Source organism: Columba livia, chromosome Z (assembly GCF_036013475.1).
Source record: "Columba livia isolate bColLiv1 breed racing homer chromosome Z, bColLiv1.pat.W.v2, whole genome shotgun sequence".
In the NCBI taxonomy this organism is placed as follows: Eukaryota; Metazoa; Chordata; class Aves; order Columbiformes; family Columbidae; genus Columba; species Columba livia.
The window spans coordinates 15,195,832-15,218,231 of NC_088642.1; the positions used below are offsets into that span (position 1 = coordinate 15,195,832).

General features: G+C 38.7%; 1 protein-coding gene across 7 annotated transcripts in view; it reads right to left on the bottom strand.

Moving 5' to 3' along the window:
• Nucleotides 1–22,400, bottom strand: part of CERT1 (ceramide transporter 1) — an 84,845-nt gene that overhangs the window by 25,152 nt on the left and 37,293 nt on the right. For 3 of the 7 annotated variants that reach the window (XM_065047350.1, XM_065047348.1, XM_065047349.1), the window contains exons 4-6: nt 4,840–4,947; nt 3,900–4,038; nt 2,847–2,930 (exon numbers count right to left, since the gene is read on the bottom strand). In XM_065047350.1, the coding sequence (XP_064903422.1) occupies nt 2,847–2,930; nt 3,900–4,038; nt 4,840–4,947 (331 nt within the window). Of the gene's footprint in view, nt 1–2,846; nt 2,931–3,899; nt 4,039–4,839; nt 4,948–8,291; nt 8,418–8,541; nt 8,923–22,400 lie in introns of those variants that run through there. The other 4 variants (XM_065047355.1, XM_065047352.1, XM_065047356.1 and 1 more) reach the window with 4 other exon arrangements.

Genomic DNA, 22,400 nt, shown 5'->3' on the forward strand with positions numbered 1-22,400 from the left:
CATCAGCTAGACTCCTCGTTTTATACAAATGATCATTGTTTCAGTTAACAGACTTTTCAATGGAAAAGTGTTCAGTACATTCAAATAGTTTTATAATACTCTTCCTAGCTTTTCAGTGATCCTAGAGAACACAGAAAAGAAAAAGCCTCCCTATCCAAAATGTCTTCTTCAAAGTAGTACACAAATCTCTACAGCCATGTTAGCTTTCTCCTCCCACCCAGGGAAGGTGCAGAAGGGAACAAATTTCAAAAGACAATGTGAATATGGTCCCTTAAGTCAGTCTTAAATCTGATGATCCGAGTATTAAACAGGTGCACTGGTGGTCTGTACAGGAGGCTCAAACACTCCTTTTCCTAGCAGGCTAAAGAAGAGGCTGAATTCATGCTTCTCACTTCCTGGAGTGCTGATGCTAGAACAGCCCCAGAATAAACTGGCAACCACTTATCAACTATAGTTAAAAAGATTGTTCCAGTACCTCCAGGACTGTACAGAGACTTATAGAGGCACAGAATCACAGAACCAATTAGTTTGGAAAAGACCTTTTAAGATGACCAAGTCCAAACATAAACCTAAGGCTGCCAAGTCCACCACTAAACCACATTTCTAAGAACCTCATCCACACATCTTTCAAACACCTCCAGGGATGGTGACTCAGCCACCTCCCTGGGCAGCCTGTTCCAGCCTTTGGCAACCCCTTCTGTGAAGAAATTTTTCCAATCTCCTTCCCTGGTTCAACTTGAGGCCCTTTCCTCTCATCCTGCCACCTGTGTACTTGGGAAAAAGAGACCAGCACCCACCTTGCCACAACCTCCTTAGGGAATCTGAAATTTAATAAACCAAAGAATCTTAACAGCTGCTCTGAGGCTAAGCTTTAGAAAAGGGTGAAGCTGAAGATAAATCTCTATTATCAGTTGGTCTGAGTAGCTTTCTGCCCAATGCACGGGTATGGCTCTCTCAACCTGAGACATCTACTTCCCCCACTGCATCACTTAGTATTCCACTTTAGGTCACAGACTCCAGTGTTTCTAATCAAGCTCTGCAGCACTTCGCTAGTAAATATTTAATGGATTTAGCCCTTAGAAATCAAACTGAGGCACAGAAAAACTAAAATGGAGATAAAGCTTTTCATAGAAATAATTGATCAAGAGTAAATTTAATGGATTCAGGAACCATAACTGGAATTAGAAGTTCTGCAAAAAGCAAGGGGCTGCAGAAAGCATTTTCTGTAGTGAGTTACAGCAAGTGAGTTATATTCAGGTACCCACAATACATGGCGATTTCTTAGCATTAAGTTCTCCAAGACTTGATACAGAACATTTTACAAGAAGAATAAGGTTATCAAATTTCTGTTAAACAGGTGATCAAAACATGCAGACACTTTGCATTTAAGTATTCTAAGATGACCAGATGTACTAAAAATATAGACTTTCCTAATGACATTCCCCATATCATATGTGTGTGTGTATATATATATATATATATATATATATATATATATATAGCAGATACATCAGAAGATGGTAGATATGTAGAAATGTTCTAAAGGTAAATTAAGCTGAAACTCCCACATGATCCTACAAAAATTAAGTTTGACAAAGACATCTCTTTCAAAATGAATCATGCAATAAAACTAAATTCTCACTTAACATTTTTTTAAAAAGGCTTTTTCAGTTTTCTGAAATTTGTTGTGACTTAACAATCCTCAAAAAAAATGTACACTTCTGTATTGACAGTAGGGTTAGTGGAACTTTGCACTTGCTTACAGGTGAGCATTGCAAGCTTGATTATCTTTGGTGATAAGAGGCAAGAAAGACTTATTCAAAACTTCAAGTTATACACCACTTAACCTTTGAAATCAGCATTACAATTAATCCTCAGTAGAGCCAGCACTTTTATATAATGGAAAAAAAAAATCTCCTCACACAATTAATTCTGGAAGCATGCTGAAAGCTCCTTCCATTTCCTTTCCTCCTTCCTCCTAACAGCTTTGGCTATAATCTAGAAAGAGTACTTAAATCCAGCAAGGAAAGATGTAACACATTGGGACAACAGCCAACTAAAAAGAAAACAGGAGACACAGAAAAGGCTTATTTTGCCCATTATGTCTTCCAGATCCTTGATGAAAGTTTTCACATTTTAAAAAACACTTTTGGCGAGTACTTTAGGGGATTCCATCAGATTTGAAACCAGACGTAGTGCAACTTCAAAGTTTTGTGAATCAAAGTCTGAGAAATACCTTATGACCAACTGAACTGTCAAGATGTAGAGAATGTAAATACTAAAATACTTCAGTCAGGAAACAAGAGAAAGTTTAAGAAGAATGCAAATAGATCTTAAATGCATGCACAACTTCTGCCAGGCCAGAAGTACCAGATTTCTAGAACAGAAAGACTGGCATGAGCTCTTCATATTTACTGTATGGATGCAGTGCGTATAATAACTAGATCATTTAAGATAAGAATAAAGATCAGAATTCTGCTCATCATAACAATGGAAAAGATACTTTTTTAAAGTGTTAAAATTATGATGAGTGAGAATCAGTAACAGTGTTCACTTAACCATTACATAGCCATAGAACCTGGAAAAACTACACTGGAACATACCTCATGGGAAAAGCATCATGCTCCACCACACTCCTAAAGCAGGTAACACTTGCAAGAGAAACTGCAATTACCCCTTACAAATCTCAGTTCCCAATAACTGAATGATGCAGTTGTTTCAACAGAATTTTGCAGTGAAGACTGCTTTGGACACATAATAGGAAATTCCAGCTTGACAAGCTTGCATTAATATTTGTATGAATTGAGAATAACTTAGAGAATCATGAAAAGCAGATACACACTTACATTTTTCCTTGCTGCTGTTACTGTTATGTAAAAAATCCCCATCCGAACGCATTGTAGGGAAATCATCTTCATCATCTTCTACCACTAAATTTGAGAGAGAGTGTGTTATGGGCATGAGAAAGCTTTTCCAATTCTTCAATGTGCAAGAAAGAATTAAGAGCATCTTCATAGCTAAGCATCATTTAAATTTTTTTCCTATAACAGTTATGGACTCCATACACTTTTCTTTTTTGACCCAAGGCTGCTATCAACATTACTGTCAGAAACCATCAGGAGACTAATATCTGCTCAGTGTTAAAGTTTAGATCTCGATTCTGCGGTAAGAACAACATTATTTTGGTGTTGTAACTGGATAAGCAGGGAGTCACAATTCAGCAACTATCTAGTCTTCTACTCTAGGAAGTTTGCAAAGAAGTGGAATTGTATGCAGCTATTGTTTTCCTACTACCAAAAATTTCAGGCTGCCAGAACAAACCCAGGGATGAATATATACATGCTCAGGAGACTGCATGGATATGATAACAGTCTGTGCTCTGAGAACAGCAACTCAGAGACATGCAGATAGCCACACCTGTGTCTATCTGGGCCTCAAGTGTGCACTCGGTGCTCTAGTTCCAGCCAATACTTCTCAGAAGCACTCATTATGACAGCAGCTCTGCCTTTTTTAAAAATGCATTGTTTCCATCAGAACCAGTGTCTTATTGGTTTTTCAAAATAAAAGGTAAGAGAGCAATAAACTTGAATTAATCTTAAGAGGGTAAACAATTATTGTTCTATAACATCAAATGCTTAAAAGAGCATTTTCTTTTGTACAGATGACAGCTACAGGTAATTTTAACTTAGGCAGATTTTTATGGGAATCTAACTTCTGCAGTGAAAATAGTTAATACTGTTCATGCAGAAATATCTATGATTGATCCCTATACTGAAGAGTAAATTTAACATATATATTTTATTTATACAGCATCAAATGCTCTAGTAACTATTTCAAGGGCTATTACTCTGCAAAAAGCCAAACTCCATGGAGATAAATGTTATCAGTTACAGTTTTACCTTTATCCCTCTGCAGTTCATCTTTGGAAACTGCATCTGCACAGGCATCAAAGTATTTTTGTAAAGTATCCACTTGTCTACACAAGATGTCTCTAAAGGTTTCCATTTCTGCAAGCTTCTCACGTAAGCTATGGCCCTTCTGAAAATACAAGAGAAAAAGGCATGAAACGCTTCTATATATTCAGCAACATTTCAATGCATCAATAAAAAAAATCTTGATTACTGCAGGTATGAAAAACAACTTAAAATACACTAACAACATTTTAGATATGAGCAGCTACGAAATACTGCTAATGTTAGAAGAATGTAGGAAACTGTACACAAGTGTTTCACTATTCATTTTGTCCACTGGTCTCAATTTTCCCTCTTGACTGTATCTGCTACTTTAGGGCATCCAACAAAAGCTTACTAAAAATACAATCTTGCATGCTACCAACTCTATGCCTATTTGCCTGAAAAGAGTCAGTTCTAGTTTAAGATTATTGTTCCAATCTTTACTCACTTTCCTCCTGTTGCTCCCCTTCTGCTCTCCCACAAGTACAGCCCATTCAAGTTCATAAATTAAGTACTTACATGCATGAGACAAGGAAAGTCATAATTTATCAATCAGAATTAATCAAATATATTAAGTCACAGAATCAGCATTCCTTTTCATTTAAAGGCTCTGATTTTCTGAAGAGTAAACTAGGAAAGGCTAATAAATGCTGCCACAGTCTTGATGTTCTTCCCACTGGAAGGTGACAGCACAGTTTAAAAGGGGCAACTGCACAGAGGCACAAGAGAGCTTCTTGTATAATCCATTCAACATATGATGAATTTCTAACACTTAAACTTTTGTACTTTTTCTGTCATTGCGTGAACAAGCCTTCACGTAAGTTATTTATTTTCCAGTTGTGTGTGTTATTTGCACATCAATACTAAGAAAATTTTATTCACCAACCTTGAATGAAGAGGTGGATGTCGCAGAGTATCCACTTGCTCCAGAAACAAGAGACACCATGGAGCCATGGCGTCGCAAACTTGACTCTGATCCATAGCCAGATTCAGTCTGAAAAACAAACCACACACAAAACTAGAGTGCTGAGGCTTTTAACAAAAAAGAAAAAATGTAAGCAAGATTAATGTAATTTCATCTGAAACCAGTCCATTTATTTCTTGTCAGGAAGTGGCAGGGGCTTAACTCAAATCATCCCTGCATACTTAGGATGTTGATCTTGATCTGTAAAGTTACTATGAATATATTTTTGTTATCATAATGATCTGCAAAAAATAAGTTATCTACAACCTACTATGTGCCCCCAAAAGAACAAGGAAGCATATATTTAAGGGTTCAAAAAAGGGACTATGTTTCATTATTTTGGTTTATGTAATCCCTACTAAACAATTTTCATACAGCATCCAAAAACATACAGTATTCTATAACTAATCAGAGGATAACGTGGTTCAGTTCAAAGACAATCAGCCTCAGTCAATCCTTCCATTCATTCAAATAGTGCCACTTTATATTTAAAACCAACAAAACAGAGATCATAGAAAGGCAGTTACTGCCTTTTTTCCCCCCTTGTTCCAGGTTTATTTAGCAAAATTCTTTATACGAGACTGAATTCATATTTTACAAAGAACAGACGTCTACACAAGACGAGATACTGAAAGCAAGAAGACAACCATAACAGCAACTTATTAAATAATGACAAAAAATCTCTTGGTTAAAGTAACATTAAAAAGATCAAAAAATATCAAGTTTGACAAATTTTCTCACAACTCAAACAGAAGCAGATACTGAGGAACTGAAAGAAAAATATTTCCCTAAAGGTTCATGTAAATGGCCTATGCACGGCAAAGGAGTAGAAAAACCCTGAAAAAGAATGTAAGAAATAAACAGATGGTTCAGAGTAATATTAGAAATAATGTCAATAGATGAGTTGATCAAGTAGACAGTAACAACATGGTGAAGGACTTTTGATAGAAATAAATTCTGCAGTAGCACAGAAATTCAGATGGGGTAGGGAGAATGGGAGAAAAGATGAATTATATAGAAGAAACAAGAAGCAAAGATGAAATTCTTGCTGTCGTACTTATGGAAAAAACTGAAACTGCATAGGCTTTGGAAGGCAGGAGAGTGCTGATAAATTAGGGTGCAAATGAACTTAGAGAGTATTAAAAGCAAGGAGAAAGGACAAAAAGTTGTTTAAATGTTGGTTAAAACAGTAGAATTTGGACAACAGCACAATGTGCTGGACATATATTTATGCTTGGGTTACAAAGAAGCAGTGACAGAGAAACATGCTTTTAGAGAAATGAAGATATTACTAAAGGGAAAAATGTGACTCCCAGAGCTGTCAACATAATTCCTAAATGAACATGACTGAATGAGATTATCCACCAAAACCAAGCCATAAGGAGCCCATTTGAAGAATTAGATGGATGACAAGAAAGTACCGAGGAAACAGAAGAGAAACAGGATGAGTATCATACGTAGAAGTATAAAAAGTCAAAGCGCAGTTGAAAACTAAATATGTCCAAGAAATGCATGTGTAATTAGAAAAAGGTACTCCAAAAATCTTGGCAGAAGAAGGCTAAGTAGCTTAAAAAGAAAGGGAGCATGTGTAAATCATACTACAAGGATGTATTACTAATTTAGTAATTCCTGCTATAAATCATGCATTTGCAACTATTTTATACTGAGCATGAGTCCTAGAAAAATAGCTATGTAAGTGTAGCAACCAAAGCACTGAAAGCTTGTGGTTGGTGTTTTATTGTGGTGGTAGTGTGGTGGGGTTTTGTTTGTTTGTTTTTGTGGGGTTTGTTTGTTTAAGAATTAGTCCTACTGTTTCTTTTAAAGCTTGGCTTTAAAATATCTTTTGGAATAGTATTTTTAATGAAAACATTCATAATGGATCCAAGAGGCTTTTTTTAGAATATCGATTCAAGTGTTTAGTAGTATACCTGGCTTTGGTAACATATTTGGGACATGGGACCACATTTTGAATTGCAATGCAATTTAGTGCAAAGATTATACTTTAATCCACTGGTTTGTAATTTTAGGTTTAACAAACATCAAACAACGAAGATTTGATTAGTTTTTTTTCAAATAAGTAAGGGCTTTTGGCTGTTTTTATGGACTTTACATCCTCCAAAGTCTTGACAAGCAAAAATAAAGTAGGCAAGGAAATAAAAGGATTTTTTAAAGGACAAGTAAAAAGTTTTGGGTGTACAATTATTTGGTTTCAAGAGTGTTCAATTCGCATAAGCCTCAAAAGAACATTTTGTAAGTCACACAACACTTTGAAGAACGAAACATTTATTTTAAGGTCCCTCTAAATCCAAATCTAAAACCACTTCACTGTTCCACTTGGAACTTCAGTGTTTAATCAGATGCTACAAATATTAAGATGACTCTGAATGTGCTTTTACTATAGTCAGTTGGACAGTAAGAACTCACACTATTTTCTTCGTAAGTTGTACACACTAGAAAGAAGGTAAAAATTTCATTTCAATGGGTATGACTTAATGAACAGATCAATTAAAAAAATCTAGCTAAGATATCTGTTGCATTGATGTCAGAGCATTTTAAACTAAGGACAGCAAATGTCTTCTGGCTGCTTTTTCCTTTAAGTGAGAAAGACAGACCTATGCTAAACCTGGGTTTAAGCTCCGTAAGTGAAATTTCCACATTTCTCTATCTGAAGACTTAATCAAACTCATATCTTAATAGCACTACTCTAGAACTTACAAGAATAACTGTAATCTTAGAAGCAGAAATTGTGGTGATGTATACTCTACATTTGAATTAATTAATTTTCTTCTACTATTACCCATATAGCTAATGCTCAGTTAATTTAGTTCACAAAATAAAAGCTGAGGGTGAAAGGAAGAAAAACTTCTTTCCATATGAATACATAAGCTTGATCTTTTTAAGGTACCTTCTCAGCAGTATATTTGACTGTCATTTATGCTTGTGATTAATAATTCCACTAAACAGTTTATCCACGCTTCAGAATTATAAACGAGGCAGCATATACAGCTTTCAATTGTATATAGCTATCAACTTGTAAACCCTACAAATAAAAAGATGCTGCATAAAAAGCATTTTGGCAGTTTTTAACTCTTTGCAACCAAGAAGCAAATTTAGCAAATGGAACAGCAGACCAAACTGCAGACAACATTAATTCAAAGCATGTGCATTTACAGATTATGTTCACAAAACTCAGACAACTATGTTTCAATAACTAATGGAAAAAAGTGAAAATTACATCAAGAACACTTATTTGTCAGAAAAAAAAAAAAAGTATTCCTTTGTAACTGATGCAGAGACAAGCCATCCAGCTCACAGCAGACACATGCAAGCAGCTTAACACAGAAAATGAAAGCATGCATCATGCAAAGCCCCACCATTCTACTACCGCAACATCTAAACGAGAGCAGGTCACTGGCGCATTTATGTCTTGCAAAGCAGATCATCATTAGCTATTCACTTCAGAAATAATTACATCAAGAGGAATGATGACACAAGCTTCTTCTGTTTACATAACTGTTAATTTCCAAAGATAAAAATTGAAAAAGCAGGTAAAGTCCACATGATAGAAGCTAACAGTCTCTGCAAGAAAACAAAAGAACTTGCAGAAGTTGTATCAATTCATACCATCAAGCACTAACGCCAAATTACCATGCTTAGTATATAGATGTGGTTCCTTAAAATTCCATGCATTCATCATAGCTTCAAAGCTACATTAAAACTGGCATTTGTTAGTACATTGCAACACCTTCAGCTTTCTAAGGCGGTGCACAAAATCCATTAATCCTTTCGTTATGACAGACGAGAGAAAAGAGGCACATGATCCAAAGCTTCATGTGATTCTTTACTGGAGCAGGTGTTGGTAACAGCAACAAGGCAGTACGTCAGAAAAGCCGCTTTCAGTAAAACAGTTAAGCATTCACAGGATCACACTGCAGACCTCCACTACCTCTCACACTGATCTGCTGGTTAAGGATCTCCTGAAGTGGGTCACTAATACTCCTGAGTAAAGCACAGACTCATGGGAAAGCTTCCCCACTTAAAAAAAAAAAAAAATCAAATAAAGCTAATTATTCTCCCATGTCTTCAAATAATAATTCTGGTTATGTATCAGTTCAGCGCCTGTCAAACACTTCAGTGTATGTTTGCCCACCAAGGCAGATATTTTCAGTTAGCACTATAAATTCTTTATTATTTTACATAACACAAGCAGCAGGCAGCTCCTCCCTCTAAGGCATATGGCTCACCCTAGGAGGTGATGAAATAGACTTCAGGATACAGTGACTCTAATCATGTTCTCTGCAGTATTCGTGAAAAATCCAACTAAAACATCCAAGAGATCAAACCACAATATCTTATGAAAAACAAGAATGTAGAAAAAAAGCAAAAACGTGAAACGAAAGAGCAAGAAGGTACTATTATATGAAAGACTTGGTCAAGACTAATTAGACAAGCTCTGTAGAATCTGTAATAAGTAATGGTCAAAATTGTTATTGTTGAACAAATCGAGTAGAACTCAGTTATACTATGCATATTGTTGTAAGACGTAACTGTGCTTGTGCAAGTTTGATGATGTTTTGTAGAACTTTGTAGTGGCAGTTAAACCAAGGCCTGAACGCCTGGATAAGGCAGCAAGGTCAAATAGGACAAGCCCCCCCCACCCAGTGACTCAGCTTCTCAAAGCCAGAAAACCAGCAGTGTCTGGTTTCTCAGAAAGCAACATCTTCCACAGCAGCTTCTTCCACAGCGACATCTTCCACCAACCCGAGAGCTGCTGGATGCCCACGAACAGCATCAACCAATGCATGAACGCGTGTATAACTTATATAAGCACCCACGAAGAGTGGAGGGTGTGCCCGTTGGCGGAACCGAGTTCCCCCGGTCACCCAGCGCTGTTTTGCCTAATTACCGCTTGCTGTAAATTCGCTTGTTTAATAAAATTAATTGATTGGCTCAAAAACTCGTCTTCATTTATAACAGAATCCCTGTGTTCCAAGGGCAATTTTCAGATGTGCTGCAAATGCTTTAACAGGTACTCAAAGACAGAAGGGTTACCACTAGGGTGAGCCAAGGAAGGGCTACCTAGGAATGGCTGCAGACAGTAAGAACACTACAGACACTACAAGTAGGGCATTTGGAGATGCATTTCTGAGGTTTTAAGTTAAAGAAACAATGAAGGTGTGTATGCAGGTCTCATTTTTCAATTGTTCAACAGCTGCTGACAATGGAAATTCAAGGTTTCAACAATAAAGTAATTATTAGCGGGAAGGCAGAGATAGGAAAGCCACAGTCCAGGTCACAGCAGCTGGATGATGATTCCTCTGCCTACAACCCTCACAAGCACAGTGCAGGAGACTACTTAGAAAGCAAAAAAGCTTCTAACATGACCTTGTTTTGGAACTGCAAAAGGGTAAAGAAACATAGACAATCTTCCACCAACAGAGATAAGTGTTGCCATTCCATAGAAAATAGGCATACCACATGCACAGGAGGAAAAAAACAGGAATTCTGAGTTGAAAAATAAGTATAATAAGACAAGTGAAAAAACAAACTATATCAGTATAGTCCTAGGATTATTCTAACTGCTACACTCGCTTGTCCAATCCAAGTGACAATTACATTTTGGGTCTTCACTTCCAAACTCCATGTAGTTTTGTTAAGTCACCACGTACTGCTTGCAGACAGTAAGCCGCTTTAACAGCTGCATGAGCTAGAGTAGCACACAAACTGGTAAGACCTGGAACCACACACTGCTTTTTGAAGAAAGGGAAAGGGCCAAGAAGCAGTATCAACACAAATCATTGCAGAGAGAATGCAGGCTGACAAAGAGGCAACTAAAGGCAAATGACTAGTCTTTGATCATCTTTATCCATGTAGTTCACACCCGTGTTTAATTACATGGATGTGTACTATTTTTCTATGAATTCATTTAACCATTAACATACACAGGAAAACTATCCACCAAATACTATTCAACATCTTTAAATGCTAAAGACTACACAAAAGCTGAATAGGGAGAGGCAAGTGCTTCAAAAGCAGAATGAAGAACAGCCAGAATGCTGAGCAGGACAACACTCAAGAGCCCTCAGCAAAGCTGCACAACACAACGCCTTTACAGCGCTGCTCCTCAGGCTTGAGAGCCACTGTATTAAAGCATGACTTTACAGAATAAAACTCTTCCCTGAGCAAAAGTACCAAAACCCAAGCTGACAATAGTGGCACACCTCTGTATATTGACTCATCAGTAAAACTAAAGCAGCTTGTACTACTGGGCCATGAAGATATAGCAAGACTGGGAGAGGGCTACATCTGTCCCTCCTATGAATCTGGGCTGTCAGAAGAGGGAGGGACAAGTAAGATCTGTAGAGCTACACAGGGACTAGAAATCTCCACTCTGCTAGTAGACACTGTCAGGAAAAGCACTGATGTGCTGGCCTCAGCTCCAAATGCACTGAAGCAAATGTTCTTATTTGTTTTAATACTTTGAAAGCTAGAGGGGAATACTGATAGTTTAAAAGTTTTTTAAAGTTTTAAAGAATGAGTTAATTCAAATACATACTGCTTGATCTTGGTTTAAGGATAGTCATTGCACAACTATGCCTTTAAAATAAGAACAGTTCTGATCCTAACAGAAAACACTCATCATATTGTTCTTTTTAAAAGTGATACAAAGTCACTCAAGTTAAATTCCATTTAATACTTTAATATTATTACATCATCATTATGTATAAAATTCAGAAGGTTGTGTTGCCAGGGATGATGCACAAGTGCTGGCAGGCAGCCAAGCCAGGACATGGCAGGGAATCCTGCCGCAAGAGCCCAAGAGCTGGCCACTGAGCGTGCTGTGAAAGAGGCGCCCGTGATGTGGACGGGACAGGTTGTGCAGGAATAACCTGTCTCATACCAACAGCCATGGGGCTAAAGCACACACTGCATTCAGACATTTAGGCAATATCTTTCTTATCCTTTGTCCTGGTTTTGTTAAAAACAAGTTTCTCTTTCAGTGAATTTTGCCTGTCAGCTAAAGCCTTCATATTAACCGCATTTTCCTGGAGAACCAGACACATGTTTTGGTAAACCTAGCAATGGAATGCAAACTTACTGATAAGCACGGATGGACATCTCGAGAGAGGGGCGACAAGAAACAAGTGACCAAGAAACTGACCAACTGTGTATAACATTCCATTCATGTGAATACTTCATATAAAAGTGGGAGATGACGAGGATCTCGTCCCTTTTCCCTTTTTCCTTATGGCCGACATTAGGAGAGGACCTTGCTAGTCGTCCCTGTGAACTGCGGCCTAGTGAGAGACTGAATCCAGCTCCGATTGGCTGCAGAGTCCAATCCAGGACTGTGGTTGCCGGCTCTGCAGTTGCTGAGACTTTCAAGATTGGTTTTGTATATTTTGTATTATTTTCTCTATTCTTATTAGTAGCATTAGTAAAACATTGTTAATTTTTCCAACTCTCTTCTCTCTGTCCTTCTTTTCCTCCCAGTCGTCTCTCCTTAGTGGAAAGGGGGGAGAGGGAGGGGCAAAAAGGGGGAAGTGGGGAGGAAGAGGGAGTTAACAATACATCTGCCAGGGTTTTATTGTCACCCCGCAATCTAACCCTCGACATCATTCAAAGTGGCAACGAAGGAATGATTACCTCTTACTCCACTTTCATTTATTTATTTAACCTATTTAAGGTAGTGCAGCATTACATTAATACCACCTCTGTGAAGAAGTGGAAAAACACATCCACAATCAGCGTTAAGCTGAAGGAGACTGTGCTAAAGACCATAATCAGATTTCAAAGGAGAGACCAGCATTAAACAGCAAAGGTGGTTGGCTTTTTCTTCATACCTGCAGAAATTTACTTGTTGCAAGCCCACGCAGTTTTGGTCCTGGAATTGAGAAGTCTATGTCTGCTTGTTCAGAAAAAAAAATTTTATTTCAGGAAACTCTAGAATTCAAAGTATAGGTGCAGACAAGGTTCTTACTTGCACAGGAAAAAATGGACTATAAAAAGCTTTAGAGCAACACAGAACAAATCCATCACGAGGCTTATCAATATGCAGAAAAACTATCACAGAAAGTGTTTCTGCAAACACCACAAACTCTTGTTCACCTAGTGCAGTTAACAGTTATCTTGTCACTTCCACGCATGGAACAGATTTTTTTCCGCTCCGCTCAATCCTCAGACATTCACCTAGCCATCAGAACAGAAATATCTATCAAATGTCCAGCACACTCCAGAGTACGAAATAGGTTGCAAGCACTGGAGAATGACAAAAGCTGGAATTGTAAAAGACAGAAAAGTCCATATTATGTTTGACAGAGGATTTAAGAAAAAATGATCTTACACCCACAGGAAAACTATAAAAACACACTCAGTTTAAACTTCAATCTTACAAGAATAATTTGGGTAAAGGCGGGGAAAAAGAGAAGTTTACTTTCAACACAGCATTTCTTTTGCAACACAACTCCTATCGCATCTAGGACGTTCTTCTTGACTTTTAAAAATCTATTAGCTATTCTTCTTATTTCCTTCTCGCTGTAGCCCTTGTTTTATCAGGTTTCAAAACCCACTTCCATCAAAGCCAAAGGAGGCTCACTGCACCCATTACACAGTTTAACAAAAAATATTATATGAAATAAGGGACTCCCCAGGAAATTAGTTTTTTTGTCATGTTCCTGCTATAGCTTCAGATTCCTGAAGTTGTCCAGGTTTGAAATTTCATAAAAATAGTCCTTGTATTTGTGTAAAAATTACGTTTGTTTGGAAATGAAGCCCAGTCTGGTTTAAATGCTCTTCATGCACACAGAATCCTGCTATCAATAGAAGCCTTACACTCATTTCCAAACATACACCAGTCTGACAGCTATACTGGTTTGACTGAAAATGGGTTAATTTTCTTCATGCAGTTAAACACATTTCTTCTCCATAGCTAGCATGCTCATTACTTGGACTTAGTTTGAGAACAAGAGATAACACCCCAGCACAGAACTGATGTTTTTAATTGCTCTGGTCTGAGAGACAAGGACATTCTGAGTGTTCTGCCCACAGGTAGGAGACAGTGAGGAAAAGGGGGCAGGGATGAGTCAGAGCTTGACTGACATCCAGACTGACCAGTGAGAGTATTCCATCCCATTAGTGTCATGCTCCAGATTTAAGAGTCGGGCTTTCCAGTTTTGCTCTTCTGCTATCTCTTGCTCTGCTTCTGCTCTCTCACTCCCTGGGGCGCAGCCAGGGGAGTTTCAGTCAGGAGCTTTAGTTCGACCTTTTGCCATTTTGAAGAGGCTTCTGGGCTTTTCTGCATTTTTCCTTTTTTTTCTATCTCTGGGATGAGCTTTAAGACCAGGTGTGGCTTGCTGGGACTGGCTGCTCAGTTGCAGACGTAATTAGTTTGGAATTGTATTGAGTACATTTTATTTCTTACATATATATAAACACATATATACGTATATACACACACACACATTTACTAGTAGTGTATTAGTATTTTGTTATTTTAATAAACTGCGTTTATCTCAATCCAAGTTTCTCCCTGCCCTTTTGATTCTTTCCCCTGTTGGAGGGGGTGGGGGGAAAGGGTGAAAGAAGAGCTATTATGGATGTACGCTAGCTCGGGTTAAACCACAACAGCAACATAAAGATTCCATATCTTAAGCTCAATATAACTGGGTAGTAATTCTGTTCAAAGGGGGGGTGCATGTGTGCATGCATGCACACATGTGTGGGTGTTTATGTTTTGTTTGTTTCATTTTTTTAACAAAATATTAACACACTACTTAAACAGTATCAATTATGAGGTGCAAGATCTTGAGTCTAACACCTGATACACAGGGGATGTAGTAACACTTCTAGAAAGTTAAATAAAAACATGAATTGGTTAAAAAAACTAGTACTACCCAATCACATAGTTCTCATGGTAGTCTGTGGGTCAAGAGCAAGCCTAACATGATAAAAAACAAAGTGCTGAAGTGATAAATTATCATAAACACTTCAACTGTTTATACGTAAGACCTAGTCCCAGAAACAGATAGGCAAAGATATGCATATAGTGCAGCTACCACCTCAAAAAACTTCAGAAGCAAATATAGGTTATGCTATGAGCTCTGTATTTCTGAGTTTCAAGTAAAGAACACATTCGGATATCTAAAGAAGAAAAATTCAGATAATTTTCAAAACCTTGTTGAATCACCAAACAGAAGCATGAGAGTATGTTCTCCCATCACAAAGTAACTACATTCTAACAGGTCAGGACTGGGAAAATTAAGTTTCTATACACCTCATGTTACTTCTCTGTTAGTTTATTTATGGAGAAGCATTTGAAAAGACACCAGTTCATGTATTTAACCTCCCCAAGTCAATATCCTGTGTGACCACTAGAGGGAAATCGCAAAAAGGAAACAGACACGTCCAGAGGTTACTATTGGTCAAAGCCCAACAGTAACCCTTATCCTGTTTCTGCTTCAGTCCCTGCGAGTACAAGCCTCCTTTCCTCGGCAGACAATTAAAAACAGAGCAGTTTTACCTTTAGCCTTTATAATTACATTTGAGACACATTGCTAAGTGAGGATAAAGTTTTGTGCACAGTATACAAGAAGCAACAATGACATCTATTGCTGAAAGTAAGTCAGTGAATTATAAGTTTTAATAGAGATTAGTGAAATTATTCAGAAGTCGCACCTCTCACCCAGTCCAAAACAGTGAAAAACGAACGGCTAATTTCCAATTAACACTGTCTAAAGTCATTAGCAGCAAATTTAACACTCTGAAAAATGTTTAGGCACAGATTTCATCGAACTTCATCTAACATGAAGTAGTTAGGCTCAATATAATTTAGCTTTAAAAAAAGATGCTTAATATGTGACATATACAAAACTGGGCACCACTGTCTCAAGTACCACATCCAAGTAGAAGAGTTTTCTCCAAATTCAACTGCTCTGCCATTAGTCTGCAGCTGTCAAACACAGAGCACATTGTGAAGAGGAGTTTTAAATACCAACCAGAGGAACAGGTACAGGATTTCTCCATACACAGTGTCTGCATTAAGTAGTTCTCACCAAACTAGTTTTCCCTGTATGCATATGCACTTTGAGAAGCATCAGAAGAAACCAAGTTCCAGTTAAACCCTTCCAAACCCACAAAGTGATACAGTAGCAATATAGACACATTTAATTTGAAATAAACTCACTAGCTATTAATGGAGCAGAAAACTTAAGCAGGCTTACTTAGGAGTCTGTAGAACTGTTTTATGCAAGGTAACTTCCAGAAAGCTCATTTTTAATTAAAATGTTGTCTGGCATTACACACAATATCAGTAAACCTACCAGGAAAAAATACTAAATTCAACTTAATCTGCCAATACAAAAACATGCCCCACACTATTATTAGTCATTCACACCAAAAGCAGCGACTGCGTTTATTTTATGAAAGCAAACACCCACTGTGCAAGACAATAGGAAAAACAACTTCAAGCACAGCACAGGCCTCTACAATAAGGTGACCTACCCTGCCCTTGAAGGAAAACAGCTCAAAAAAGGTTGCTTCTAGTGCACCAGAAGAAAGCAAACCTAAAGCGTTATCATCAGTTTTAGACAGGACTGTAATACTGTTGGCCATCATTAAGCTGTATGTTAAGCTGTGGGTCACCTTTTTGTTCTTACTGCTTTCCAGAGGGGTAAAAAAAAAAATGTATGAACAAGACAAAGGATGCCAGTGTAGTGCTGAACATGAACATAAAAAACTCCCTGCAATAAGCATCAGCTAGAAAATAGTGTACTACTGATAAAACAAGCACTTTAGTAGCCTATTCTGACTTAATCTTCTAATAACTAACTGTCTCGTTCCATTACAGCACTGTGTTTTGTACAAGCTGTAGGAACACTTTCTGCAACAACTTGTGCCTTCATTGCACACTGTACTATGAAAAGTCCAGGCATCTGCAGAAACACATTCAATATGTATGTCCTCAGGATAAATAATTTTGTAGATCCATATATTGTCTACATACTGCAGAACTTCAGTCCCATTGTTGGTTCCCTTACAGTGGTGTATCCCTGAAGAATTCACCATTGCACTCTTCAATGTCTTTATAATTTACTTAGACTCAGGACTTCAGGGATTACTTAGTGAGTTTGCTGATGACACAAAATTGAGAGGAGCTGTTGACACTCTCAAGGGCAGAGGGGTCCTGCAGAGGGATCTGGACAAATTGGAGAACTGGGCAATCACCAACCACACGAAGCTCAACAAGGGCAAGTGCTGGATTTTGCACCTGGGACACTGCAACCCTGGCTCTAGATTCAGACTGGGGGATGAGATGCTGGAAAGCAGCTCTGTGGAGAAGGATCTGGGGGTTCTGGTCAACAGCAAGTTGAACACGAGCCAACAGTGTGTCCTGGCAGTCAAGAGGGCAACTGTGTCCTGGGGGCATCCAGCACAGCATTGCCAGCCAGGCAGGGAGGTGATTGTCCTGCTCTGCTCTGCACTGGTGCAGCCTCACCTGGAGCACTGTGTGCAGGTCTGGGCAACACAGCATAAAAAAGATACTAAGCTACTGGAAAATGTACAGAAGAGGGCTACAAAGTGGGTGAAGCATTTGGAGGGTAAGCCATATGAGGAGCAGCTAAAGTCACTGGTTTGTTCAGCCTGGAGGAGACTGGGGGGAGACCTCATCATGGCTACAGCTTCCTCACAAGGGGAGAAGAAGGGGCAGGCACTGAGCTCTTCTCTCTGGTGATCAGTGACAGAACACAAAGAGAATGGCAGGAAGATGTGCCAGGGGAGGTTCAGGTTGGACATTAGGAAAAGGTTCTTTACCCAGAGGGTGCTGGAGCACTGGAACAGGCTCCCCAGGGAGGTGTCACAGCCCCAAGCCTGACAGTGTTCAAGAAGAGACTGGACAATGTCCTCAGACACATGGTGTGAACTGTGGGGTTGTCATATGCAGCGACAGGAGTTGGACTCGATAATCCTTGCAGATCCCTTCCAACTCAGGACATTCTATGAGAACGCCACCCGTGTTATAAGAGCTCAAAAACTGTTTGAAATACTGATGCTATTGCCTGTAGACACTGGAGGGTGTGCTTGGGGCAGTGGCATTATAACTTGAGGAGAATGGCCATATTTTTGCCATTCTCTGCTTTGAATAGCACCACATTAGAAGCTGACTTCAGTCCATTGCTAAGTGAGAGGATGGAGACTCCCACCTGATGGTAGGCAAGGCATTTCTTGTCCATTCTGCATGGCAGTGACAAAAACCATATTCTGCCAACAGCTCTTCATACTCTGACAGATCTGCATACGCATGTAGTCTAGTTCAGGCATGACAAAACAGCAGCCATAAAAATGGCAGTGAAATAAAACTATGGTATCTTTATCCAAAAGCACTCTAGACTAAAAGCTGCCCCACAGTCTAGAATAGCATAGGAAAACTTTGCAGATTGCCTGTGTATCACAGGGATCTAAAAATAGAAGACTTTTTTAGAGCATTTTATATGAAGATGCTATAAATGAGGCTGACAGAAAACCTTTCCAACTGGGTGACACACAAGTTCTGCTTCTAATTGCAGCCTCAGGTCACACACTGCAGAGTTCCTTTTCATATGACCAAGCCCAAACACATAGTGGAGCATGGTTTTACTCCAGGGTGCATCACCTGTCTACTCACATGGATACTCCAAGAAGAGAGGCTATGTGTGACTGGTACTGCCAGCTGAACACTCTTGATCTACTGAAGACATGCACCTAGCAGCCATGATGGACTGTTTTTAAGAACTAAAACATAAACCAGCCCAGTAAGTCTCTGAAGATCAATTAGATACACTTACACAAACCTCTAGTCCTATGTGTTGCTTGATTAGGTAATTGGAAATACAGTCTAAACAGGTGATGTTGCTTATATTTGCTCTTTCTTTTTACATTTCAAAGTGACAGGTTTAGGGAACAGACTTCCTAAAAATCTACTTAGTAATACCATGAAACACATTTTCTGCTTAACCTTGTTTAGCATATTTGGGGGCAGGCAGAAAGAAGAATGAAAGTAAGTAGAAGCTGCACCTTCAAACAGTGCAAGAATAAAAGCAAAATGTCAAGGAAACGGAGTTTAAATCCATCTTTTATTTACAAAGTCTGAAAACTAGCAAATTGAGGCAATAAAATTTCATTTTGTTAAAAAAGGATCATTTCAAGACAGGACTGAGGAATCCTTGTGCTGTAAAGTAGGAAACAGTATTAAGAAGGAAGAATTGAACTGCTATACAAGAAATGTGATTTTACCATAGAATCAGAATGACGAGGTTGCAAGATATCTCTAGTATCTCCTCCTGCTCAGGGCACATCCAGTTAGACACCCAGGCCTCCACCCCATTAGAAAGTATTCTTCAGAAAATTATTTTCAAAGCTGAAGTGATTGTTATGTAACATAACTGGAACACAGGCAAAGAAATATTGGGCTGGTCAAAGTGAAAGAATCTGCATTGTTTGCAATGAATTGAGCGTGTTGGGCTGGAACGGACTGAAAGCTTCAGTCCAGCTTTAAACAGTCTGAACTGTAACTACTTATTAATAAAGTTGCAACTCAGAGTTGCTGATCAAAAACAGGCTTAAGAGTGGCAAAAGACAAAGAACTATTTTTTCTTTCCTGAAAGGGAAGTTTCAACAGTTTGGAAGTGACAGCATTTAGGTTTGCTGCAGCATTCGCTTGTGCAGTCAGCTGAAACTGCTGATTCACTGGCTTTGCCCTAAAGCCTTCTTCCAGGAAATCTACAGTTTCCAGCAATAAGTGCACTTAGCATATTTAGTAACATTAAATGACAAGCAATACTGTATGTATTAAAGAGTTCCTGCTGATAAGAGTGCTAAAATAATGGAATGTGTAAGACATACCCAAGCCTAGTTTTCCTCCTTGAAAGAGCATGTTTGGTTCGATTATAAAGAAAGAAGCTTTTGTTATTTCCAGTAAATTACTAATAACTTGAGCAATTCATCTAATCTTCCCCTGAAAGCACAGCTTCTCCACAACATCTAAAAGTTTCACTACCAGCATTACAATGTTCGTCAGGGCAAGGAGTTCTTGTTAGCTGAGCAGCCTCAGCTGTATTTGCTTGCTTAAAACAGAAGTTTTTGGGTAATATACAAACCCCACAAGTTATTTCAGATTACTGGGAGGGAAGAAAGATGGACATCTCCCTCTTTATCTCCCCACAACATTTCCTGATGCCTGTGTTCATACCGATCAGCATACAACATTTAAATACTAGGAGTTAAATAGTAAACCTTTCTTTTCCCCTTGCCAGTCAAAATAGTTATGCCCAACACACCAGAATTTTGATTCCTCTGCACTAAGTTCATTTAGCTAGATGAAACTAAACTGATAGCAAATGCATCTTTTCAAGCATTATCTGTTTACAGGGAGAGACGAAGATCTTTTTGTCGTCCTGCAGTGGAAATTATATTAGAAGAACTACCTTAACAGCAATAACAGCAAGCAGACCCTGAATTAAAAAAGCAGGACATGCCCCAAGTCTTTTTGTTGTGTTTTTAAAAGAATTCCCCTAGCTCTTTAGAGTCACATTAGCTCCTACAGCTATTCTCTTTTTCAGTATGGGCACTGGGTGGTGGTGTGAGTCTGTGTGTCTGTCTCTCCAAAAAGAACCAAAAAGTTAACTCTGTTGAATGTTCCTGAATATGCATCATTGCTACTTGTGCACCCCACCCATGTGGCTGAACAGCATAAACTCCCTATGGCTAGGGTGTAACTGTGGTCTCCTAATATCAACTCAAATGAATGTCACTGTAATGAAAGCTCACTAAGAAAAACCACCCCTTACAAAGTCTTTTTAGAAAGAAAAAAGACTGCATTTGGTAGACAGAGGCAAACAGAGTATTCAAGATTTTTCTATTGAACTGTTAATGCACAGTAGTGTTTGAGCTGATGAGTAATAATTTTGAGTAAACAGCATGCAGAGCTATCTGGCAAGTGTCAACTTTTAACTGTTTAACCACTCACAACTTTGCCAATCACTTATCTTTGGCAACTGATCACAAAACCCAAGGGAATGGCAAGAAGATGTGCCAGGGGAATTTCAGGTTGGACATTAGGAAAAGGTTCTTCCCCCAGAGAGTGCTGGAGCACTGGAACAGGCTCCCCAGGGAGGTGTCACAGCCCCAAGCCTGACAGTGTTCAAGAAGAGACGGGACAACACGCTCAGACATGTGGTATGAACTGTGGGGTCGTCACACGCAGGGACGGGAGTTGGACTCGATCCTTGCAGGTCTCTTCCGACTCAGGACATTCTGTGACTACATTTCAGCTTTTTAACTTCTGTTCTTGATATCAAGAGCTTACCCAGATTTGAAGAGGCTTGTACCACCAAAGTCAAGCTTGATACAAATGTCTCTCAAGGAACAATATTGTTTTTAGGGAGAGCATGCAAAAACATGCTGCACTCTTGTCATGGAGAGCTCAACTCCTAGAACAACCCCACGTCATTCTGCCAGTTACAAACACTGACATTCCCCTTATTTCTATTAAGTGAAAGTATATGCTATCAAAATTATCTACCACAGTTGTTTTCACAAAGTTAATTACTAACACCTTTGAGTTTACTACTAGAATCCCACTTGTTTATAGAAGTGAGACTGGTTATTTACTGCACAGCCAGCTGCACGTTGAGTCTGGTAACTTAGTTCAGTCATCTCAAGACTCAGCATTAGATTTGGCACCGAGTTTACTTTAGCCACGGACAACACCACCCCCATTAAACAGCATTCCAAAAATATTGACTGACATACTTTTAACAGCTCAGCCATAGGGTCACAAGCCTTTCATCTGATACTCAGTTTGCACTTCTCAAAGTGTTTTCTTTCACATGGTATTGCACTCACAAGGCAATGCTCTGCTCATTTCCATTTTGGCCTGTAATTTTCAGACATTCTTTAGATACATCAGAACACCCTGGTTCACTGGCTATACAGTGATCAAAAAGTCTTCAGTCAATTCATGTATTTAACTAATTTAAGGGAAAGGTAGGAGTAAACCATCTCAACTAAGTTCACCGTCTTTTGGGGGCAGGGGTTTGAGAGAAGAAGAGTTCAAAATCTCTACTAAGATTGTGAAGACTACCTGTTAATTCTCTGACTAGATAGAGGAGAAAACTTTTTAATTAGGAACTCATGGCAGACAGCAATCACAGCTTTCATGGATGCAAAGATTTAAGATACCTTAAGTGCATATACATATACAGCTTCACACTGAGATACGCAGCTCTCAACAGAATAACAAGCAAGCTCAGCTATCAAGCAAGATACTGCTAAACAATCTAGCCTTTCATCACCCAGAAAAGTCTCCATATTTCAGAAGGTACTAGAAGCAGCACAATCACTTAAGAAACTGAACCCAACCCAAGCAGCACAAAAAAATATTTCTGGAAAGAAACCCAAACCTAAGACAGGAGAGTTGGAAATACTGAAGTTGACAGAACAGCAGCAAA